This window comes from Manis pentadactyla, chromosome 4 (assembly GCF_030020395.1).
Source record: "Manis pentadactyla isolate mManPen7 chromosome 4, mManPen7.hap1, whole genome shotgun sequence".
In the NCBI taxonomy this organism is placed as follows: Eukaryota; Metazoa; Chordata; class Mammalia; order Pholidota; family Manidae; genus Manis; species Manis pentadactyla.
Window position 1 is genome coordinate 141,783,858 of NC_080022.1, and position 26,025 is coordinate 141,809,882.

Here is a 26,025-nt window from a genome sequence, read left to right on the forward strand (position 1 = left end):
TGTACCTTTTTATATAGTTTTTATTTTTGAACCACTGACTCTATTACCTTATACAGAGGCCTGAGGCAAGGGCAGTTCTTTATTGATCCTTAAGGCCAGAGTAAATTTCCTGTAGATTTCCCAAGGATCGAGGTAAGAAATATTAGACCAAACTGAAATGTTCCACTAATCCTTACAATAATTCCAGTGACCAAAGTTGAAGACCTCCTGAAAACTGCTAAGCCACAGGGTGCCATGCAACAGGTGAGATGGGCAGAAAGTCACCACAAAGCACTGAATGACCATAGCTTAGCTGATTCCGCCAGGATGTCAGGCACACACGGACTTCATTCTAACCTGCAACATAGCCATTCTCAATCTCCCTGGATTTAAACTCAAGGAAAATGTGAACTTAATATGCTAAGATTCCACAACCCCTCAAGTCAAAACACAAAATGACTACTGTGAACACACAACTCTGGAGAAATTGAAGAACTTCCCAACTTCACCTGTTTAAAAACACCACCTTGGATGAAACTTTATTTTCTAGTTGATCCTATCATCCCCAGAGATGGGAAAGTAATTTTAACTTTTGGTTTAAAATCATTAGCTGTACTGTGTAGAGGTAAACTTCTGGTTTCCTTGATAAAAGGTCAAAGTTGTATACTAAGTTGTTTTAGGATGAGTTAAATATTTGAAAGATTGCAACAAAGGAAAAATGATAGGCAATGAGATAGTAAAAGGGAGCTGATATAATAAAGCCAAAAGATCCCAGGTAGATAAAGAGCATTAACTTCTATCACACATGGATGTAACACTTAAGGAAAAAAATTTTGGCATGTTAAAATATAAGACAAGCAAATAAAGAGGAATCCAGTATGCGTTTAATCATTTAGTATTTACATAATAAACCACTTATTTTACTGTAGCAAACCTAGAAGGCCACATCACAGCAGCCTAATACACTGGGCAAAGTATAGTTTCTTTTCCCAATAACAGTATTGCTAGAGATAAACACAAAGAATTAATAATCTAATAGAAAATCTTAGAATTAACAAATCATAAAGAAACAGACATTTGGTTATTGAAAATTCATATAATAACTTCCCCATGTATAGGAAAAATGTTGAAACTCATGATTGCTTCTCTAAGATAAATTGAATGAAAAGTGCTGTGGAGCTGGAAAAGGATTTTTTTCTCTCACTGAAGGTTAAGATCACCCTATAAAAAGATGAGTTGAAATCCACTCTGAAGTTTCCATACTCCACCCTGCCAGGAAGGGAGAAGAGCAGAGGCTGTGATTTACAAGAAATTTCATATGTATTATTCTGGAAATGGTATTCTCTGAGTCAGTACTTTCCAACCTTTCTTTCCTAAAATTTGAACCTGGCCACCACTATAAATAATCAGTCTTACAGGCTGGGGTAACAGCTTGATTTCAGAAGTATAATTTCAAAACACATTTAAGCATAATTGTGCCAAGTATAGTTCTATTTCCAGTAATTTATATAATCTGTACTATAGAAAAAAACAGAAAACAACAAGAAAACTTTTTTTTTGTTGTTCAGGCTGAAGAAATCATCTAATCCATTTTTCAGAGATCAACATGTTTTCTTATTGTGAGGATTAAAAAAAATTTAAAGAAACTAGCACAGAGCCAGGCATGTAGCAACAGAACACATTAGATCCTCCCACCTGTTTTCTCTGTCTACTCAAAATTTTAAAGGAATGTGGGGGTGTTAACCAAATCTTTTGATTCAACAAAATTTCTTTAAAATTTATCATTTTAATGTCATAGCCTGCAGAGTAAGATGAGAACAGTACATGATCACTAGGTGCTGAAGTACTCTGGTTATAAGCAACTGATTTGGACTTACTTGAAAAGTTGTCATAAAATCTACACACCTATCAAAATTCCCTTCATCCCCAGCCAAAGGTAATGACCCATATAGCTGCCTCAGGCTGGAAAACAACGTATTATTCATCTAATAGCTACACACTGCACTGGATTTTGCCCTTGCTTTAATCTGCAATGGCACTGGAATAGCACATTCTGTGTGTAACTGTATTAGATGAGTAATATATTATTTTCCAGCCTGGGTCAGCTATACGGGACACAACCTTTGCACTAGACTGATAATAATAGGATTTTTATCTCTAAAATATATCATAGCTTTCAAGGACTAAAACACATAAATCTTCATCACCCAGCATCCTTGCCTGTACAGGATACAACCAAGTTGTGAGAGCTTTTATCAGAAACGGACGTATCAGGCCTCCCAGATGCTAGGGAGAAGTCACAAATGCTTGTTCCATATGATGTCTTCTGTTAACCTGAAGCTTTTGGTTTATTTTGTTTAGCAAACCATTCATCACTTTTATCTGCTGTCATTGCCTATAGAAACAAAATAGAGAAACAAAAGTCCATAAAACAAAACACAGTAGTCCACTTTGTACCTCACTGCACTGTCTACAATCAGGAAATGAACGATTAAAGTGTTCATTCAGTACAGAGCTTGTTTAATTTGTTTGGTTTGACAGAAGATGCTGATGACTACTGGGCAATTGCCTGCGGCTTCTCACTTTGCAGAGTAAACGGCAAAGCCCACAGCCAGTGTGGCTGGCTGGCTGCCTGGAGAGCAATGGCCAAGCCTATCAGGCTGCGGGGCCTTTGGCAGAACAGAAAGTGCTGTCACTCTTAGTGTCTGAGTAGGCCCCCAAGAAGCTTTAGTGCTCATGGGACTCAGTCTAATAATGAGACCAAGTGTGAAAAACTATCTGACATTTTAGCTACTTGAGCCTTTTTCTTTGCCCTCACCCACACCATTCCACAGATGTTGGTACTGTTTGGTTAGTTTTGGGCCTCCTACTTAAAAGTATGTTTTGGTTCCACCAGAGTCTGTCCTTTCTGTGATTCCATGAGGTTGTGAACACAAAGAGGGGCTCACAGAGGGGGCTAGATTTAGAACCTAAATTTCTTAAAACTTCCTAATACAACCAAGCATATGCTAAAATAGTTGTTACTGATTTGGTCAATTAAAAATAAGTACAGAAATACCTTTAAAAATGCCAGTTTTCATTCTGAACAAAGTATTACACTGGGTTCACGTGTGGCAGCAGAGAAAGTCTGAGGCTTTGAAGAACATCTAGACTGGCTGAGGACTCAGATATGGAAAGAGCTATGAGTGTGTGTGTGTTTTGGGGCATCTGCTGTAATAGAACCATGAACAAAGTGGTATGAGACCAAAAGGAAAGGATTAACTAACTGTTTGGAGAAGCAGTGTAAAAACACTCATCAACCTCGGCAGGAAGTCAAAAAATATCTGCAGCTGAGAAATGAAGAAACAGAAATACTTTTATTTTTTATTTATAAATGGTAAAGCTGAAAGTGACTGCCCTGGGCCGGGGGAATCAGAGACGGGGCGAGACATTGGTATACGACATTTATATAAAATCTTAGTACTACTGGAGTTTTTGTTTTGATGAAAACAAAAAGTATTTTAAAATCAAAGATATGCCAAAAAAAAAAAAAACCAGAAAAACCCCAAAACCATAAGGGTGCATAAATTTCTGTCTTTTAGGAGCCATAAGAAGTGGGGGGAAATAACAAACTCTGGTGCAGAGAACCCAAGTATGCCTCTGAGTTTTGAAGGATGAGCTGAGTAAGAGGGGGGAAGAGGCCCTGGAGTGGAGACAAGATGTGTCTTGGTTAATATAAACAGTTCACCGGGACTGGAACAGGGTTTGAGGGAGGAGAGGCAGCATGGATGATCAGGGAGTAGAAGGGCCAACGTGTATCATGCTCTGTCAAAGAGTTTGGGATCTATCTTGGAGACAACAGTGAGCTATCACAAGATGGAGATGTTTTTTAATTACTGTATTCCTGCCTCCAAAAGCTAGTGCTGGCAGCAGGGATTGACTAGAGGGTGGGAGGAGGCTTTTGCAGCACTACAGGTGATAATGGAGCCCTTTCAACAGGCAGACAGACAAGAGATTTCAAAGGCAAAACTCACAGCACTTGGTGACTAAGAGCTAATAGAATTTAGAAGTGAGGACAAACAATATTAAAAAATGGCTGTTTGTAAATTTAAAACTATTCCCAAATAAAAAGTGTTTAAATGCTAAAAACTGGCTCTGAGGATTCTAGCTTCAACAACTGGGCTAACAGACATACAGTGCTATTCAGGAGCGGGAGCAGAGCATAGAGGAAAAAGAACTGATGTGCGGCTGAAGGACCGCCATTCAAGCCTCTGTTTCCTCAACTGAACGGGGAATGCTATCAACCTTGAAGACTGTGAAAAGATTTGTAGACTATATACAAAGCACTTAACGTTAATATGAGAGATGCTTAATAAGTAGTAATTTTTATTTGTGTATTATTAAAAGAAAAACGATGTGAAGTAAAATGTTATATTCATGCCAAGTTTGAAATGTCCATGGTTTACCCAGGTGAAGAGGTTTCACTGGCTGTAACACTAGTCTGGCTATAACAGTAAACAGAGGAGAAGTTGACAAATTCGACTTTAAAAAAGTCTGCTCTTCAAAAGACTCATTGAGAAAAAAAATAGGCAAGACACAGACTGGGCAAAGTACTTCCATTTGCAAATATCTAACAAATGACTGGTATCCAGAACTCTTAACAGATCAGTAAGAAAAAATTAACCAAACTAAAAAAACATTGATTTGAATAGGCCTTGAAAAATAAACAAATACTCAAATAAGGGGCATTCCAGAACAATAAAATATTGTGAGCAAGGCACAAAGAGTGAATATAAACTCATATATTAAAGATTAGAGAATACACTAGAATGGCTAAAATGTAGAATAGATCAGAGGTGTGTCTTCCAGCTACTTTGTTCATGAAACTCAATGGATCATGTAGGTTCTGTATTGATATAGTCCAACTACATTAAAGTTAATTGAAAATACACAGGGCAAACCAACTGTACAAAACTATATTTAAAGGAAATTTTAATAAGAATTGGATTTTAGGTGACATTAAGGATATACTGCTGATTTTTAGTGTGATGATGTCAGTATGGTATGTAAGAAAATTCCTTAACTTGTACCTCTTCTAAATCGTCTTAAAATGTGTAAAATACTTAATTATTTAGGGTTGAAGTGACATGATATCTGAGATTTGCCTTAGAATTTTCCAGCAAAAAAAAAAAAAAAAAAAAAAAAAAAAAGAAAGAAAAGTAGGATAGGAAAAAAGATGAAAAATTCTGTCGCAGAGTTGACTGGTGACAGCTCTATAAGGATTTGTCATACTCTCCTGGTTATATTTGGGATTTTCAATAATGAAGTATTAAAAATAAAATTTACTTTGGAAATAAACGGGCAAAAGACTTAAATAAGTAATTCACAAAGGAAGATATACATATAACCAAAAAGCACATAAAAAGGTACTTAACATCGTCATTAGGGAAATGCAAATTAAAGCCACAATGAGAAACCATTTACATGTACTAGAATAGTCAAAACAAAAACCAAAAAGCCCCACAAATGTTGGTGAGCATGTAAAGCAGCTGGAATTCTCATACACATACAAGGCTGACAGGAGTGTGGAATGGTTCAATCACTTTGAATAAGTGTTTGGCAGTTTCTTATAAGGTAAAAGCAGTTCCACTCCTAGGCGAAGAGAAATGAAACATGTCTACAAGATTTATGTGACAATGCTCCAAGCAGTTTTCCTTGTAACAGATAAAAATCTGGAAACAACTCAAATGTCCACCACTGGAAGAATGGATAACCAAATTGTTATACTCATAAAACTGACTACTACTCAACAATAAAGAAAAAGAACAAACTCTGATATGTGCAGTGACATAGAGGAATCTCAAAAATGTTGAGTGAAAGAAGGCACAGAATACCTACTGAGTGATTCCATTTATATGAGGTCCAAAGACAGACAAACTAATGTGATAGAAACCAGAACAGTAGCTGCCTCCAGGAGGTGGGAGTGGGAACTAACTGGAAATGAGCATGAGAGGATTTTCTGCAGCAATAAAAATGCGCTGTATTTTCAGTAGTAATTGTAAACTGTCAAAATTCATCAAGTCAAACCCTAAATTTCTGTACATTTAAATTCCACGTATATATTTAACTCATTAATAACAAGAACACAATACTTGTTTGGAGCTCAGGCAGGAACAGAAACTAGAAATTAGGTAGTCAGACAATGGTGGTGGCTGAAGCTCAGAGCAGAGGTAACCAGAGTAGTGAGCAATCTCTACTCAGAGAAAGAACGCAGTGTGTAAAAGACAGCCGAAGTGGGACTGTGGATAACATCATCTGGGATCAGAAACAGAAGACATGCCTGTGACTGAGGAGAAGCTGTCTGAGAGACACGAAGGTGGCAACGTCTCTCACACCACAGGAGAAGAGAGCTCAGAAGAGGAGGAAGTTGGTCAATGATATAAAAGAGCAAGAAGGAAAGAGTCCAGCAGTCTACCAACAGAGAGGTTGCCCAAGATTCTGTTTTTTATTATGGTAAAATTTATAAATGCTATATTTTCTACACATTTCCTGCTTTAATTAACATAGAGTGTCCATTATTATGTCAGCAGCTTGCCAACCTCTAAAAACCACACAACAATCCCATGAGATGGATTATCTTATTTTCTCAAATTTTTAAGTAAGAAAACTGAAGTTTAGAGACTTTAGGTAAATTGCTTAAGGTCAGTCATACAGATTTTTAGTGAAAGAACCAGAACAGACTGATTCATTCCTTTAATTGTCAACAGTCTTCAGTGAGTCTACACAGCAGGTATGTGCGAGATGCTGGGGTACAACAATGAACAACTGCTTTGGGTGCTGCTGAAAGACTGAAATTGGTAAGGACAGAAAAATAGTTGTTGGGCTTGGCAGGATGGAGATCCCTGATGCCAACACGAGCATGTCACTGAGTGACAGGAGACAGTGCAGAAGTGAAGGCGGGGAGGAAAGACGTAGAAACGGTGTACAGGCAAACTCTTTAAAAAGAAAGCTGGAGAGGGGATATGGGATAAATAAATGTTTAACAGATGGGAGACACTGGACCTTATTTGTATGCGGATTAGAACAATTCCTTTTAGAAAGAAGGGAATGAAGCTGTAGATGGAGAAAACCAACAAAAGGGCTAAGGAGGTGAGAGGGGTGGCATCAGGCATTTCCACTTAGTGAGCAGAGTGGTGACGGCTACGGCAGCAGTGGTTCCCCAAGGCAGCCTGAGGCTGTGGGAAGGCACAAACGCTGCACCCAGACAAGGGTCATCTAGGTGGCAACGAAGACACAGCCCCTGGCTCTGAAGTGACTCCAACAGCAAAAGGACACGGTTCTGAGAGAATGAACTGGACTCTACTGTTTGGCCCTTCCCCGTACACACTTAACACCACTCCCTCTGGGCCTATGGTGATAAAAATTTAGAAATGAGACTCACATCATCCAACAGTTTGTTTCCCTCTGGATCCACCTTAGAAAGTTCTCGAAATGCTTCATCCCCCACAAAGCAAATTTCATGTCCATCCTACACCGAGAAAGGAAGGAAATCTGGTAAAGACATCTCAGGAGAAACCCGTGGTGCATAATACTTACTGGGTCCCTGTCCTGCGTAATACTTACTGGGTCAGCCAGAATGACCACTTGTACAGTTGCTTTTCCTGGAGTATCCAGACTCACCAGGGGAGTCAGAATCTTCTGCTTTTCCCTTTTCATCAAGTCTTCTAAGTCTGGCAACTTGAGGAAAACAAAAAGGCAAAGTGAGCAAAGGGCCGCGTACCACTCCTATGTCTCCCCAGCCCTACAGGAGCATCAGCTCGACCGGAAAGAACCCAGGTTCGATTTTATTGTCTGAGCCACCCTTTGGACAACTGTTGAACTTGATACCAAAGCCATAATCAGAACAACCCTAAAGAAGGGAGGGCCAAGGTTCTTAGCTAGCTCAACTAGCTTGTCCCAGGGCTTAAACAAAAGATCTGGTACCAAACATTACCTCTTTTTGAGGGCAAGAAAAGGCAATCCTTCCAAAAGCTGCTGCATGGTCAACTGTGCCCTCGATGCCCTGCAGCTCCAGCTTACACTGAAAAGAAATAAGAAAGTGAGTTTATTTTTCAGGACAGGCTATGTAGTAAAAAAAAAAAAAATTCAAACAATACTAGAGGAAAAAAGTAAAAACTAAGTCTCCCTACTACTCTCACCCCAGAGCAACCAGTCAGCAGTTTCCTATGTATCCTTTTAGACACATGACATGCATATACCTTTTTTTCTTACACTAATAGTAGCACAATTTACAAATTTTCTGTCCCTTATTGTTTTCCGATTAATTTACCATAGCAGTCTCATTCTTTCTGACAGCTGCATAGTACCATTCTATGGATGAACCATAAATCAATCAACTATTCCTCTAATCCATAGCACATTTAGGTCATTTTTTATTATTTTGCTATTACAAACAATGCTGCAACGAATAACCTTGTACACATTTCTTTGTGCACATGTATGATGAGTACATCTGTAAAATAAAATAAAGGAGTAGACTTGCTAGGCCAAAGTGTAAGGACTAAATCAGGCTCAAATGCTAGGTTTTTAAAAAAAAAAAAGAAACTAGATTCTTATTATAGGATTAAGTCTTGTCTATATCTCTTCTGACTCAGCAATTTCTCTTCTGAAAGGATATATCCCCAAATATCAGTGAAGGTAATATCTGGGTGGTAAGGTTATCAGCAATTTTTATGTTCTTCTTTCTGTTTACCTGTATAAATTAGTGAATCACTATGAAGAAACTATGGGAATAACCATCACACGAACTTCATTTATAAGTTGAACTTCAAGGTCTCTCACCTGGTTATCAGCATAGCCCAACAAAGCCCTTTGCTTCTCTTCATCTTTTTCATAAATATTCATTCCCAGCAGATTAGACCAGTAGTTCAAGGACTTCTGAAGATCAGACACTGCTAGAGTTACTTTTAACACAGGATCTATAGAGTAATAAAACAGCAGGAATGGGCAGGTCAGTATGATGGAAGAGAAAGACCAAAACAGGCTCAACCATGTATCATATATAAGAATTTAGTTTATGATAAGAAAGGGATTTTAAGTCAGTAAGAAAGGTCACATTATTCAATAAATGGCACGATGACAACTGGCTTCTCATTTGGTGGGAAAAAGTTATACCTTCAAATTACATGGCAAAATATATTCCTGATAGTTAAAGGATTAAGTTTAAAAAATGAAATCATGAAAATACAGCTGATTATTTACACCATTTTGGGGTGGAAAAAAGAAAATTTCCTTTTTAATCTGACACCAAAGATGGAAAAACCAAGGAAAAAAAAAAACACTAGGTTAATTACATGAAATGGAAATCTCCTTAACAACTACCCAAAAAAAGACAGCTGACCCTTGAACCACACAGGTTTGAACTGTGTGTGTGGATCACTTACACACACAGCTTTTTCAACAGAAATATTGGAAAAGTTTTTGGAGATTCATGACAATTTGAAAAAAACATTTTCTTTAATCTACCTTACTTACTTGTAAAAATACAGTATATAATATATATAACCTATCAAATATGTATTACTCAACAGCTTATTATATTGGTAAGGTTTCCAATCAACAGTAGGTTATTAGTAGTTAAGTTTTTGGGGAATCAAGAGTTATACACAGTTTACACCTGTGCCGGGGGTCAGTACACCGAACCCCTGCATTGCTCAAGGGTCAACTGTACAAATTTTTTAAAAGAGTTAAAAGTTATATTAAAACACTTAACATTACTGGAAATTTTACACTGTAAAGTGACCTTTTGAAGAGCTGCTCCAAGTCTACATCTGTGTTAAATTTGCTTTTCTTCCATTTTCAATGCTTTTGTCCCATTTGCTAGAATAGGAATACCATCACGAAGACAAGGTGCTTCTCACAGGTGCCTCTCCCTGGCAGACTGTTGTAATTTTCTCCATTCACTGAGAAATCAACAACTCCCAGACAACTGGGATCCCAAAGGGATGCAGGAGCAGGGATAGTAATAAGTGGGTGAAACTACCCAGGAGTGAGGGATTCAAAAGAAGGATGGACACCTGCTAGACTCACAGACTTGACTATTTAACCACTCACGAATGAGTGCCCCAGAGATATTATCACTCCAAAGGACAAAAACGTCTTAGGATTATGGGGCTCTCCATTACTTTTACATATGGAAACATTAACAGTAGTGTAAAAAATGTACAGTGGAATTAGTGATGGGGGAGTTAAGTTTTAAAGTTCGTATATAAAGCGACAATCACGTATCAATAATCATAAAAATTCCTTAAATCTCCAGTGAGGTACAGAAATACCATCTCTTAGTGAGTCCTAAAGTGCCAGTCTCACCTCCCACACTGAAACAGATCACTTTCTTTCGCTGAGCCCCAGATGAAAAGCAAGTAGCACTAAACACAACAATCAAGCTGGATGGGGGTATTTGGGACTTGAGGTAGACCAGTGGTGGAGAGGAACGTCTCCCATCTCCAGTCCACTCAGGAACATGTGCTCACTGAGAGAAATGGCAGGCAGGACTGCCCTTGCTCGCCATCAGTATTTTTTTCTTGTTTAGCTTTTGTTTTCCTTTTGGCAGAGCAGGTGGCAGAACTGGCAGGAATTACATACGTGTATGGTGAGGATGCCTCTGCAGTAAAAACACATCACGCAGTTTCTTTCCTGCTCTCTACGGCAGTCAGTGGGGGGGGGGCTCCTCGCTTCCATTCCACCCTCACTCATGAGGACAGCACTATAGTTTGGGAAACTGACCTCAGCTGGATGGATATGACTACCTGGCCTAAGGATGATCCTCTTTCTCTCGTCAGTGATTGGTTCTGGAGCAGGCATGTGAATCAAATCAGACGAGGAAGTTTGCTGGAAGATTCTAGGCAAGTTTTGCTCTGCTCTTAAAAAAAGATAACAGAAAGTCAGTCTCTCTCTCTCCTGCTAGAAGAGAATGTGGGAGCATGTAGCCCCATCTGCTACTGGCAGCCCCCCTACATCCCTGAGGGGAACCGGCTCTTGGAGAAGTGAATCCTCATGGACAAGAGAAAAGAGAGAAAATTTGGGCTCTTGATGTCACTGCTGAGCTGCTTAAGCAGCTACCCCTGAAATCTTTCCTATCTACAAAACACCTGCTCTGTGAGCTAACAAGTTTTCTTATTGTTCAAGCTAATTTGAGTTGAGTTTTCTGTTATTCGCAACTGAAAGTATCCTCAACAGATGCATTACCAGTAGAACAGAACCAGTCTAGATCCCCTATAGTTAAGCACAAAAGTTCTAATATGAGAATATAATTTCTGAGAGAACAAAAACACTGGCTTGGGAAAGACATGTCATGCCAATATAAAACACTCCACAGGAGAAAAAGTCCAGCTTCTCTCTCTTTCCACCAAAGACACCTTTAGACAGAGTACTTTTAGGAGTCCCGGTATAATTACCTGACTGAGGTGGACTGCAGTTCTGCAAAAAGAACTTATATCCTCCTGGGGCCTCAGTTTCAAAGACACCTTCTGCAACCTCAGTGAGTGGCCACTCCAGTCTCCTGGCATTGCTGACCGCCTGGCTCGAGGCGAGTGTGATACCCTGTGACAAACGAAAGGATCACCCAAGTGCATAATCACACCAGATCTTTTATAGAACAAGATACTGCAGCAAGACCCCACTGCCTTTACATCGACTCACCTAAGATTTAAATTGGCACTCAAAATTTTCTTCCAATGATTTTAAAGTAGGTTTTGCATGCTTTTCTCCTACAAAGATTGCAAACTTTGTGAATTGTGGGACTAATTTAAATGGCAGAGAAGTTTGATCCCTTTAATATTAATACCAAAGATAATCTCTCCTAATTTTAAAGATCTAGTCAAAAAAATCTTGATCTTACTGTGGCTTGCTGGCTATATCTATTTAAGAGGTTTTGATTTTATTTTTGCTCTTTAAACAAAAAAATTTTAACCAACTATCAACTATCAGAGCAGTTTAATCAACATACCTAAAAATGTAAGGTACACTATGCCTTCTGATAAGGTCAGCCTCACTTCTAGCTTGGATTATCCTAAGAGCTTCTCTCTGTCTCCAGTCTTGTCAATCCATTATCCACTCTGCAGCCACAGTAAACATTCTGAAACACACCCCACAGTCTATTCGCATGGTGGCAACCCCCACATTGTTTTTCCAATGCATAAAACCCTCAAGGGCTCTTCATTTCACTCCGGGATAGCTTGTAATGGCCTGAAAGGCTCAACACAATCTGACCCCATGCCATTTCAGACCCATCTCCTCCCACATTCCTCTCGCTCTCTCTATTCCAGCCATAACAGCCTCCCTGCATTTTGTTGAACATGGCAGACACTGAGGGCTTTTGCACAGGCTATTCTCTCTACTTGGAATGCTCTTCCCCAGGATATCCACGCGGCTAGCCCCCTTATCTTTCAGAGCCTTTACTCAAATGTCCCCTCCTTACTGACACCCGTGCTCAACACCCTATTTAAAATTAAAACCAGTCATATGCCCCATACTCCCAACCCCTCTTACTTTGCTCTGTTTTTCCCCCATAATAATGTTCACCTTTAAAATAACATATTTAGGATTTATTTATTTATTTATTCTACTTATTGTCAGGCCTTGGACCCCTCTCCTGCCAGGCACAGATTTTTGTCTGTTTTGTTCACTGGTTATACAAAGTCCCTACAACAGAGCCTGGCATACAGCAGTCACTCAATATACATTTCTGGCACGACTGAATACTATAATAAATAACAATGCATCAGTCATTTCACATGTTAATTAACATACATGTAACTAAATCCCTAGACATGAAACTGCAAGGTCAAAGGGTAAATGCATTAATTATTTTGAAATGGTGCCAAACTGAGGTTGTACCAATTTACATGCTCATTAGTAATGCAGAAGAGTGACAGTATTCCAACACCCTTTCAAACACAGTGTGTTGACACACTTTTTAATTTTTGCCAATCTGACAGGTGATAAATGGCAGCTTGGAGGCTGAATATCTTTTTCAATGTTTAAGAGGCATTTCTAATTTCTGCGGGCTATCTGTTCAATGTTTTTGCTTTTTTTTTTTTTAAGTTGTTGATCTTCTTTTTAATATACTGGAGAACTTTACACATATGGGATTTCTACATAACCTGTTTTCATTTTGTTCCACAAACTGAGGCACAAAGAAGGTACCTTTCCTCAGAGATATTTTACTAGTGCAGCCTCTCAGGAAGACCCACAGTGAAGCAGCCAACGTCTTCTCCACCTACATGACCTCTAGTACCTGCAGTTTCACCAGTCAACAAGGGACCAGGGCTCCTTAAATGCTGATAAGACCAAGATGGTCCTTTTTCTCTGGTTTAAATTTGGAGAGTAAAGAAAAGAAAGACAAGGAGAGACAGGGAAACTCTCATTTATCCTCAATCACCAAATCCTATCCACTCTACCTCCTAACCATCTAGATCCATCTAGATACACCTCTCTGTTACCTCCCACTACTACACTGTTATCCTGTGAGCCAGTTTCCTCACTTCCAGCCCCCGTGCTCGTTAGGTTGTCTTGCACACCACAAACACTATGTCATTCCCCTGCTTAAAAACGGCCCCACTTTGCTTTTTAAAATAAAGTCTAAATGTCCTAATATGATGTGACCCCAGCTCACTTCTCCAGCCTCAACAATTCCCACTCCCTTCTTCACACAGCAAGCTCCAGATAGACGGTGCTACTCACGATTTTGAGTGCTGTGCTCCCTCAGCTCCAGGCCTGCACACACACAAAGGCCACTCATCTCACCCTCCCGTCCTGAGCCCCATCACCTGGCTCAGACGTCCCTTCTGGGAAGCTTTCCCTCAACTCTTACCTCCTACCTGGAATGCTCTTCCCCAAGATACACGGAATGGCTGGGAATTCCTCCTATGTGTTTCCACATCCCCATTCTCATCCCAATCTTAGTGCTTATCACACTGTATTCTTGTCTCATTACTTGTTCCCCTCACCAGACAGGAAACTCCTTAGGCCAAGGAACATGCTTCACCCTTTACTGTATCCCCAGGACTTAATAAGGTACGTGGCATATAGTAGGTCACAATAAATATCTGTTAAATGAGTAAATCAGTGAGAGACATGGAGAGAGAGAAAAACAAATATACTAATAGATCAAATTTGAAAGTCCTTTCCATTTACAAAACACTTTTATAGATATTAGATTCTCATAAAAACTTCCATCTAAATACCATTATTTTAACATGAATTAAATAATGAGATGAAGTGATGAAAATAATATGTAGCATGATATATGTTTGCTCAGAAGCTTCACTGTAAAAATTAGTTACTCCTATCTTGCTATATATTTGGGCCTAGCGATGTTATATCTAGCATGGTAACTGCTGAATAAGTGATAGAAACTATAACAGGTACACAGTACCTTAAGTTTTTGAATGAATGAATGAATGAAGTGTATGCAGTGCCTTCTTTCTATCCTTAAAACCTTCTCAGATTTTTCTCTGACTAGGATCGACTATAATAGCCCAGTCCAATCATGACAGTCTATTAGAGAGGAAACATTTCTCTGGATAGTGATCAGGACCCAGCCAGACGAATGACACTGGCCCTTCTCCCTCTCAAGGTTCAGTCATTCCCCTGGACGACTCTTGTCTTCCACATTGGAAAACACATTTCATCCTGAAGCCAGCTCCGAGACAGGGTTGGTTTGTTTTAATTGAAAACATCATAAAACTAATCATTAAAGCCATCAATGCAGCAGTTCATACCTAAAGCTGCTGCAGTAATCTCAATAAAAGGCACAGCCAAAGCCTGCTAGAACAAAATGGTATTTACCATGAAGTCATTTCCAAGCTTGTAATCTCCAATGCCATAGTTGTAAGTCAGTTCTGCAACAAAATGGTCATCCTCACGGCCAAATCCCACCATTGTTTTACTCCATTTCCCATCATAAGGCCTAGAAAAATTAAAATAAATGAACCCAGTGACCACAGACAAAATCTGCCTCAGGCCTCCTCAAAGAACTACTGGGGCAGAGAGCACCTTCTGGTGCTCAAGAACCCACGAAGAGAAGATGACCTCAGCTGGTGCTAAGAGCAGCTGTGCACAGTGCTCCCGGGCCCCATCACCGAAGGCTCCAAAGACCATCTGTCTGGCACTTATTTCAAAGATTTGCTTACCTATTCTTGAACGTAGGAGACAGAATCCTATGAAGATAGTTCTCCAACTTGACTTAATTTTTTTGCCTATTCATCAACAAGCATGCAATTTCCATCAGGCCTTGGAATTTTCCAGTTTGCCATGGCTACTAAGCTTAAGAGATACTTGATAAGACATTTTGCTTCATCTAGAGGATATATACTTGTGTTCCTCAACTGGCCTCCCTAATTTAATGCCTCCTTAATTTATTTCATTGCCTTATACTCATTCTGAGAAACTGCCTTCTATTCTCCAGGGACATTCAGAGACTAAAGGAGATTTTAAGAAATAAGGTGTCATACCCATTACAGGCAGCTTTGCAGCCTTCTTCAAATTCCTCATGCCGCAGAACCTGGTAAGGGAATTAGAATCAATTGTGAAGTTTTACTAGTACTGCACACAGCATATTTAGCACAAACTGCCAAAACACAGACATCATCATTCATGAGCTTTACTTGTAAAACAAAGAAAGATAAATAAGTTTTATATCTTTCCCAAGCTATGATTAATTGAGGAAAGGAAGAACAGCTGGATAATGAAGGTCAGGCAACCAAGCAAAGTTGTGAAATGGAGTTAAAAAAAAAAGTATGGCCTTCAGCATGAGAAAAGTCTGACCGGGAACTCTGGCTGTGCCACTCAGTTCTGTAACACTGAGAACACTGCTTAGGATCTGAGTCTCCTAATATGTTGTGAAAAAAATAATTTATTAAAGCATTTGATACAGAACCTAGTACACAGGAGGCTCTCAATTCTATTTTCCTTTTTGATTCCCATTGCTATTGCTCCAGTTAAGCTCCCATCACTTCTCTCGTTGACTATTAAAAAGCATTTTTGCTGATCTCCTTCCTTAATGCCATCATAAAATTATATCCATAAAACACATCTGATCACATCACTGCCCTGTTCTAAAATGTAAGAGAGCTTCCTACTTACTGTGCATTAATTCCAACCCTTAGCATAGTATTCTAGATATTGTCAGAAGCAACCCATTTGTGCCAACCTATTTGTTCTGCTATCGCAGTTCCTTAACTTAAATGAAGTAATTTAATCTAAAGGCACATAAAATGGTGATGTTTCCCAAACACACCTTACCTTTGCATTGGCTATTAGGTTTTTCTAGCATACTCCTCCCTCTAATCTTGGTCTGTGGAAATTCTACCTATCTACAGAGGTCAACTCAAATGCAAGGATTCCATGAATGATTTCCTGATGACCCAGGTTGGAGTTAAATCTCTCCTGTTGCATTTTTATAATAATAGCTAACACATAAAACAAGTATCAAATACCACAAATATAACAATGTGTTTAATCTTCACAACGTTAATCAATGAGGAAACATTAAGGGAGAGCTATAGTTTTTCTATCACTTATAAAATTTCAACTTGCTTTACTGTTAACTCTGTACAAAACTAACTCCCCACTGCCCTCATCCCAGGTACTTTAATGGAGGGCAGACACTGGGGGCCATTTTCATCTTTGTCACCAAAGTTCAACGCAGCAACGTGAAACATGGATGGTATTTTTTAAATGACTGGTGAACAGTCAGGTAATTTCTTTGCACCCCGTGTCTTCTGCACTGTCTCTACACTAAACTGCACTGTTCTACCTCTAAAGTCCTTGCTTATCAGGAGCGCCCCAACAGTTCCCACCTGCGTTTGCCACCGAGGTGACTCCTACAGAATCACAGCTGCTCAGAGCTGGAGAGAGAGGCCGTTTCGAGTGCTGATGAGGAAAATGGGTTCTGACTTCACACTTAGATCTGGACTGTTGGGGGAAGAGCGGGAACATTCACGCAGTGATTGAGGATCCCAAAGAGATGATTCCAACCAGCCCTGAGAGAAACAGAACTCCAAACGTGCTTGTTATCTAAACCGTAAGGCTCCAAACCAGAAAAGACTGAATTATTGTTTACTGGAAAAGTGAAATTTTTGTTTGTATCCTGTCTTTCCCACTAGACTGGAAGCGCCTTAGCGGCAGGAGCTCAGCACTGCGAAGTATCTGCGAAGGAACTTAAATGGAAATAAGTGTGTGGGCGTGTAGTTCGCGACTCGTAGTGTAAGCCACCTTTCTAATCCAACCACCGACTCGTAACACTGCCGCCAGCCGAAAACGGGACGGGGCTAAAGGGAGTTCCACTGGCTAAGGTCGGACCCCGGGATTCAGGCTGATTCACCGCCAGACCCCCATCCCTCCCACCTCCCTCGGTCACGTGCGGCTCCGCGCCCGCGCCCCCCTGCCGCGCCCGCCCCTCTCAGCCCCGTATGCACCTTCATCCCCAGGACATCACGATAGAAATGCGCCGTCCGGAAGCGGTTTCCCACCTTGAATACAAAGTGCAGAGCTCGACGAGCAGCCATAGCTAGCGCACAACGCCGCACCGCCGGCAGAAGATGCACACGGAACGGCGACGTCACTGGTCGCCGCCGGCGCGCTGTCGTGACGCAACCAAAGCCGCAGGAAAGATGGCGGCGCTGGTGAAGGGCTTGGGCTGGGCCACGCGACTGTTGCTGCCGGTGGTCCAGACTTGGGACCTGGACGCTCGGCGCTGGGTCCGGGCGCTGCGGCGGAGCCCCGTGAAAGTGCTGTTTCCATCCGGACAGGTGGTGGGACGGAAGCCCGGTCCTGGGAAGCAGCCCTCGAAGGCGCCGGATGAGGCCAGTCCTGAGTGGCAACGGAAGCAGCCGCCTCAGGTGCCCTCGTCCCAGACGCCCAGCACCTGGGAAGAATCGGGGCTTCGCTATGATAAGGCTTTACCCGGGGACCGAAGGCTGAGGTGATGTGCTCCTGAGGCTTATCGAGTATTTAACGTGTCTCTTCCCGCCTCATACCAGGACCCTAGCCTCTTCCCTCCTACTGGAGAACTTCTTCCAGTACAAATCGCTGGTTTTTATTATGCACGGAGAGCAGAATACATGTCTTCCTTGGCGTTAGTTCGTTTCTGTGAAGTTCGTTCTGTTAGATCTAGGTGTCTCCGTAATAAGGATGTTGGTAATCATCTGTCTTTTTGTTTCTACCCACAGCAGTGTAATGACAATTGTTAAGTCCAGGCCATTTCGTGAAAAGAAAGGGAAGATCCTGCTGGAAGGTCGCAGGCTGATTGCAGATGCTCTTAAAGCTGGTGCTGTGCCAAAAGTTTTCTTCTTCAGTCGTCTGGAATACATAAAGGAGCTGCCGATTGATAAACTGAAAGGTGTCAGCCTCATTAAGGTGAAATTTGAGGATATCAAGGATTGGTCCGACCTAGTAACACCGCAAGGAATAATGGGTCAGTGGTTATACGGTGCGTCACTAGACACACAGACCTAGGATTACTCGTTCATACTTACCTTATGGCAGCAAATTTAGTTTAAACCAAATTCAGCATGTTCCTGCCTAGCCTTTTCTTAAGACACAGAAAAATACACTTCTCAGGTCTATGCATCTTACAGTATTTTTGGTGGAAAATGAAACCCAATTTTTTGTGATCAGTCGTATTATGGCTCTTTATAGTCTCTAAGAATAGCTACTCTTCTCAAACCTTGTATTTTTTCGGTCACTTCTTCAACCTTTAACAACCAACTAAAAATTAGGAAAATGTTTATCAAAATATTTAGCCCTCCATTTCCACAAAGCCTCTGCTAGTGTAGTGATACCTATCTATCACTGACTCTCTTACTCTAGAAGCAGATCTGAACAGTAAGCTGCAATTTATTGCCATGTTTAGCCCACGGAACAGGAAACCTGTCTTCATTTGGTTGAATCTAACTTAAGATTCTAATAGACTGTGATGTCTATTAGCACTTGAAAGTGTTTTTTCTAAACATGGAAAGACTAAATTCTTTGTACCTTTTTGACACTGGAGTTCTACTTAAGATCTGAGAACTGAATGGCAGTAAGTGTAGAGGTTTCTCTTGGATAGAAGGGGACAGTTGAGGCAGGGAGGAGTTATCGTCAAGATTCTGATGTTTAGGCCAGGGCCTCTTGTATCAGGTGTGCATGTGTATTCCCTGCAGCGGGCTGTCTGTGCATCTGTTAGTTGGGAGAGGAAATTCTGGGGACCATCTCTTGTTTCTATAACCCTCCTGTGTTCAGAACTGTCCCTTAGGGTTGGGACTTGGGCTACCAGAGTCCTTCCCTCAAAGTAACTGTAGTCTCATTAGCTGCACCTCTCTAATCCCTGCTCCATGCTACAGTGACAATACCTCTCACTTTTACCATGCTTCCACTTGGGCATGTGTGCTAATAGTGGCCAGCCTGTCCTGGGCTTCTGTAGCCCCCCTTCATCATTATGACTGTTTTCATCAGTTCATGGCTTTTAAAATTGCATATTATTTAGCTTATCCTAATTATGTTTTATTTCAGATTTGAGGAGTGTAAAGGAAGAAATAGATAAGATCTAGCAAAATCTGTCAGATTTCAGGCACATATCTAAAATCCAGTAATGTAAGTGAGGCCTCTAGATGAAGAGACTACTCATCAGAGCCATTCAAGTGGAAATTAAAGGACTTCCAGTGGGGCCCCCCACTGAATGGCCTGGGGCTATCTGTGACTTTAAGTGCAGGATCTTTTTTATGGCACACAGATGCCTGAATCCTTTCCACTGACGTCATTGATGTTAGGGACACGTGTTTGTGTGTTCTTGGTGTGAGTAACCTGGATAGCCTGTGGGAGGGCAGTGTGGCAGTATCTGTCAACATGAAGAGTGCACAGACACCTTAATGAAATCTGCCCATTTCACTTACAGGTGTTTTGCTAGGGAAGTATTCTGACATGTACACAGAGTCATACAGGGAAGTTCCATACAGGGTTGTTTATAATAGGGAAAATTTGAAAATAATCTGGACGTTAGTTGGGGAAGAGCTGAATGAATGTAGTGTATTCATGTTGCAGAATAACATGGAGCAGTTAAAAGAATAAAGTAGCTCTGTATTTACATGGTAAATTCTCTTAAGTCATGTTATACAGAATAATACACAGAATATGATTTTGTGTAAAAGACAAAAGCACCTGTATGTGGGCAGATGTACATAGATGTAGGTAGGTGCCTGGAACAAGTTCTGAAAGGATACACTCCAAGATTAAAAAGTTGGTGTGGCAGGGGCTCACTGGTAGGACTTTGGATTTTTGCAATCAGAATATTATGCATGTGTTATTTAATGTAATTCAGAAGAAAAAATGGCAAGTATAGGAAAAGTTAAATTAGTTCCCATGCCCACGTCAGACGAACTGCCTGTTTGGTTTCCTCAGGGATTTTTGTCAAACCTGACCCTGACAAGATAACATACCCAGAGACTCAGCTGTGCCATTCCCTGCCTCTATTGTTGATTTGTGATAACCTCCGGGACCCTGGGAACCTGGGCACAATTCTGAGATCTGCTGCTGGAGCCGGCTGCAGCAAAGTATTACTCACCAAAGGTAAGAGCCCTGGGCATGGGTCGGGTAGGGTGGTGGCCCTTTGTAAGTGAGCTGGCTCTATGGGCAGACGTGTGGATTTGAGTCTTGAATCTGCCCTTTATTAGCTGTATGTCCCTGAGCAGTATTTGGGGTGTCAGCTTCCTCATCTGTAAAATGCATGTAACAGAATCTGTAGGGTTTTCTGAGGATTCAGTGAAGTGATGCATTTGAAGTACTTAGCATTGTGTCTAGCACAGAGTAAGTAAGTTGGTAAATGTTGAATGTCTTTTAAAGTTATTTTGACACCTAAGTTATTAAAGAAAGAATTTAAAATCAACCAGGGAAATAAATAGATGCCAGTTTTAACACTTGCTTTCAAGTCCTTTATTTGATGGTCTTGAGTTCCCAAGTTGTTGGGCATATGAGACCCGCCTAGTTCTTGACATTCTGAATCCTCTGACGGGAATGATGTTAACAGTGTGATTATGAAGTCATGACACGTTCCCTTAGCCTCAGGCTGGGTCAACACAGCACACACAAGTTTTCCTCAGTATATTTCCACCTCCTCTCCACAGAAATGGGGGATAGTAGGTCTGGTTCTAAACAGACTTGCCTAACAGTTGGGACATGCCTAAAATGCCTGTTACAACTTGGGAGGAGGGTGAGAGGGAGAGAATCAGTCATCAGAGACACTCAAGCTACCATTCAGTGTAAACGAATAGTTGCACCCATTGCTGAGACTTCCTCCCTGTCGCCCCTCCTTGGAGTGCATTTTCCTGCCAGTGTGAGAGCGAGGTGCTGGGGCCCCGTCATGAGTACCCCATTCATCTGCCTGTTGTCAAGAGCTCTGAGAGCAGGTCTGGTTTGGGAAATGTACCTGTGCGATCCTAGTGGCGTGGTTTCCACGTGGACTCTCTTGGCTGGCGTATGAGAGGCCGAGTAAGGAACACTTTGTGGGTTACCTATATGGAGGACAGTGGGGTGAGAGGGATTTTATCTTGTTCTTTTCTGTCCCTTCCTTGCCTCAGCCTCTTGGCCTCCTGCCCAAGTCCCATCTCTGGTTCCCTGCAGGAATTGGCGAAGGCCGTGGTGGGTAATCTGGGCCAGCAGTGTCATGTTCTTCATGTCTTACTTCCCTTTTTAAATTTGGTGTGTCTATTTGATCTGTCCTGAAGTTTGACAGATTAATTTTTAAAACCTTGTAGCGGGGAGGCTCATGCTGACAGGTCAGGGGAGGGTGGTCGATGTTTTGTGCCCTGGTCCTGCTGTCTGTCTCAGCCTGTGGTTGTGGGAAAGGCCAAGTGTCTGCCAGGGGGTAGAGGTGGTTGGGCTTAGCATGCGACAGTATGTGGAAGAACAGTTGTCTGACCTTCCTCACTGCAGTGTGAAAGGAGGGCTGCGTGTGGGTGACAGGCTGCTGCCTGGTTTCCCCTGGATCACTGGAATTGCCTCCACTCTGACTTCCCATCTCTAGTGTCTTCCCTGCTGCAATCCATATCCAACACTGAAGCCAAATGGGTCTTTCTAAAACAAATTCTGTCTCCATTTTGCTTAAATCCTTCAGTGGCATTGTATTGTCTTCTGAGTGAAATCCTAAACTCAGCCTGGCACATCCAGCCTCCTTTAAATTGGTCCTCGCCTGCCTCCTTATCTCCCATCACAGCCCCACCCATTAATTGCCCTGATCACCTTACTTACAGTTCTCTGACTGTGGCACTGTTCCTCTTTCTGTAACTTTGTCCTCTGTAGGGGCCTTTCTTTGATAGGATACTCTTGTCCTTCAAGATCCAGTTCAACGTCATGTTTTCCTGGATGTTTTTCCCGGTAGCCCTGCTTTGTGTAAGGGTTTCTGGCTTCTGTTACATCAGTTATTACTGTATTGTATCTCACCTGCTTAAACATTGGCCCGATGCCATTGCCCACTGTACCATGAGCTCCTTGAGATTGGGGACTTTGCTGCTCTTTGTATTTCCTACACAGTGCCTGGCATGTGTGCATGGTAAATACTGAAGGGATGAATAAAGCCTCTTTCAGCACTAGCAGGAATTAATCCTATAACCCCTTTACTGGACACTGCCATAAGGGGGCAGGCAGAAGTCCCAGCTGTCAAGGAGGCTACGGTAGGACGTTTTTTGCTTCATCTCCTAATTCAGAATTAAGTGATTTACTCCAAAGTCCCTTTGTCTGGGGAGGTTTATAATCTTAATTGGATCCTGTCTTTTATTTTTTAGGCTGTGTGGATGCCTGGGAGCCCAAAGTTCTGCGGGCAGGTATGGGTGCACATTTCCAGGTGCCCATCATCAACAATCTGGACTGGGAAACGGTGCCCAGCTACCTGCCCAACGACACCCGGGTCTATGTGGCTGACAACTGTGGCCTTTATACCCAGGCCCAGATGTCTAGTAAAGCCAGTAACCATGGCTGGGTATGTGACCAGCGACTCTCTAAGTTTCACAAGTATGAGGAGGAAGAGGAGGAGGACCAAGAAACTGGAGCCAGTAAAGACTGGCTTCCTGATCTTGAGGTCCAGAGTTACGACTTGGACTGGACAGAGGCACCGGCAGCTGTGGTGATAGGTGGGGAGACCCACGGCGTGAGCCTGGAGTCCCTGCAGTTGGCCGAGAGCACTGGGGGCGGAAGGCTGCTGATCCCTGTCGTGCCTGGCGTGGACAGCCTAAACTCAGCCATGGCTGCAAGCATCCTGCTGTTTGAAGGGAAAAGACAGCTGCGGGTAAGGGCAGAACACTTGAGCGGGGACAGGAGTTACCACTGAGAGGGGACGTGGTAGTGAGTCCTCGGTTTGAGGTTGTCTGCAGCTCCTCTGCATTGTTAGGAGTTGGGCAGAGTCAGTACCTGGCTTCCGAGGCCGTGTTCAGGAGGCAGGGGGTGGGCGTGATGCTGTCACATGGTTATTAGAAAAATAGGAATTTCCATTAATTTTGCTTATCCTCAGCATCCTTCCTGAGATCTCCCATCTCCCCCATGGTGTTTTAGTGTATATGTGTGTGTGTGCACATATATATATGTATCTTTATACATACATATATATACACATGTGAATGTGACATTAACAGATGAGCCACACAGCTTTATATTGTATATTTTAAGAAATGTCTGCCAAGGAGCATTTTTGTGCCCAGAAAGTTCTGGAATGCATCTTCTTGGGCAGGAAGGACCATCCCCTTTACAGCTAGTGGGTGGGTGTTTTTACAGTCACTGAGCACCGGGTATAGGCCAGGCCCAGTCACTCACTCCTGGTCACAGGTCAATGGAAAACTGAAGTGTAGATCAGCAGATTACATTAAGAACTTTTATGTCAGTGGGTCTCAATGTCTGTCTTTAATCTCTGGCTTAGTGATGAGGCCATTGCTAGGAGGTGAGTGACTCAGGACGCTGGGGCTCCATGTGATGGCATTTCAGAGCTCGCTGTTCCTTCGGCTTGGCCCCACCAGTCCCTGTGATTGCTTGATCAGGCCTTGACTTAAACAGCCATTGTTTATGTAAAACATGATTTATTTTCCCATCTCTGGTGAAACAGCTGGTAGGAACAACTTAATTCAGTAGATGACATTATTCCTTCTTAGCTCCTCTGCAGATGTCTTTTTGGGGACTCTCTGTTCAGAAATGGAGGGAAGAGTTTTAAAATCTTGAGTTTAATCCTGCATCTGCCAGGAAAGCCAGATCCTTCTAGCTTCCTGCTGTTATAACTACTTTATGTAACACTTCTGGTTAAATGTGATGACTTGAGGGACATATTTACATTAATCCCCCCTCCTGCATAGCTGAACAGAACTGTTAGGAAAATGCCAGTGTTGCTGGGCGCCATGTGAATAGAGGGCTCCTGCGAGAGAGGAGAGGCTGAGGTTCTGGGATGAGAGCCTGGGGCCCTTGCACCCACAACACTGCAGCAGGATCCTGTTCTCTAAACCCCAGGGGACTGGGCAAGCTGGAGCCTTGCCTTCCAGGTGCCAACAGGATGTAGCTGGGGACACGACAAATGCAGATGGTAATCACTGTGTGTAAGGCACTGTGGGAAGTGCGTGGGTGGGACTAGCGCATGGGACTTAACTTCAAGCAGTGCTCTGCAACCACAGAGATAAGGCTGGAGTTGAGGATGACGCTACCAGTGTAGCTTCACATCCCTGTTGTACAGTGGCTCCTGTAATCATCGGGATTGCTTGGGAGCCCTTCAGCTGCTCATTCCAGGGAGGCCCAATGAGTTGTGATGTGCCTAAGAGACACTGTGGCCTCCCTTGCTTTCTGCTCTGCTCTCCCAGCTCCCTAATAGAATTTCCTCCAGAGAATCAGAGATCAAGCGTGACTTGAACCTCAATGGAGGCAGAGTGGGATTGCTTTGATACATTTGAGGGGAGGGAACAGTCTCTCTGGTTAGCCATGCTCTCCCAACCAGAGCTGCTGCCCTGGTGCCCCGCTCCCGCCCAGACCCCAGACATTTGTTGCAAGTGGCCCTCACAACGATTGTTTTTGAAATACTGCATCCCCTGTCAGCATTTAGAAAGTAGAAAAGCTCACAGCCTTTAAACTGCTGAGCCCATGAAGGCTGGGGCCTACTCTGCCAGCTTTACAGAGCCGTCATGCCTGTTAGACCAGCTGGCTAGATCTGGGAGGAAGCCCAGAGAACTGAGTCACTCAATTCTACTGACATTCGGTCTGACACTTTGTCAAAGTGCTAAACAAACAGAAGTCACTGATGGGAAGCTCATGCCTTTCCACCATGAAACCAGTCTCCGGCAACTTTTTTCTCTGGGTTATTGTTCCTGTTGGATTTGGTTATGAAATAAAAATTGGTGAAAAAACAATTGTCCTATAACTTGTCCTTGTTCGGAAAAACAAAGCAATACAAACAGTGTACCTAACATGCAATTATAAGCCAACTTTTTCATCCTGGGCGTACAAAAAAATTTACATCCCTTTCATTTTATACTTTTGTGTACTTGTGGGTGTAAGTTAGAGGGGAGAGCAAATGTTCCTTTTAGGGGACTACAAGGGAAGCAAGTGGTGGTGAAGTTCTCATTTTCTGAGCGATACTGGAAAACTGCTAGTTTGAATTCTTAACCTGGAGGCCAATGTGTGTCTTGTCACCATTTCCCCAGGAAATAGGAGTAAGAATTGAATGTAAAACATGCTGAGAAGTCAGGTTGGTCAAGCTGCCCCTGGCCTTTGTGTTGAGTGTAGCTGTGATGGGGATCTCTGCCACGAGGTGGCAGCCACGCCTCAAAACCACTGCCAGCCGTGAAAGGGAGGGGTCGGGATTTTTCCTGGATTTCTACTACACAGGGCATTTTGCAAGCCGTTGTTGCTCAGAGGTGCTGAAGTTGGAGACCCATCCAGCTTGTCACTCTCGGCAGAATCTGAGGTATAGGAGGATGTTGGTCCAGAAATTGAGGGTGGCTACACAGAGACGGAAAGTGGCTACAGCAGGAAAACCTAGCACTTTTCCCTTTGAATGGAGCCTCCTGG

The 26,025-nt window shown here is 42.2% G+C and overlaps 2 protein-coding genes across 3 annotated transcripts; one reads left to right on the forward strand and one right to left on the reverse strand.

Moving 5' to 3' along the window:
• Positions 1-841: 841 nt before the first annotated feature.
• On the reverse strand, positions 842-17,574 carry GLOD4 (glyoxalase domain containing 4). Of its 2 annotated transcripts, none has more exons than XM_036906243.2 (9): positions 17,493-17,574; positions 15,474-15,523; positions 14,809-14,929; positions 11,415-11,559; positions 8,800-8,936; positions 7,952-8,038; positions 7,582-7,695; positions 7,400-7,486; positions 842-2,374 (listed from the first exon to the last, which is right to left on the reverse strand). In XM_036906243.2, the coding sequence occupies exons 1-9, from the start codon at positions 17,526-17,528 to the stop codon at positions 2,309-2,311; spliced, it is 843 nt and encodes a 280-aa protein (XP_036762138.2). In that variant the 5' UTR covers positions 17,529-17,574; the 3' UTR covers positions 842-2,308. The 2 variants fall into 2 exon arrangements, with proteins under 2 accessions (XP_036762138.2, XP_036762137.2); XM_036906242.2 differs by having other exon boundaries at positions 17,439-17,571.
• Positions 17,562-25,364, forward strand: MRM3 (mitochondrial rRNA methyltransferase 3). The gene is made up of 4 exons (XM_036906241.2): positions 17,562-17,944; positions 18,192-18,436; positions 20,398-20,565; positions 22,776-25,364. The coding sequence occupies exons 1-4, from the start codon at positions 17,562-17,564 to the stop codon at positions 23,315-23,317; spliced, it is 1,338 nt and encodes a 445-aa protein (XP_036762136.2). The 3' UTR covers positions 23,318-25,364.
• The last annotated feature ends 661 nt before the right edge of the window (positions 25,365-26,025 follow it).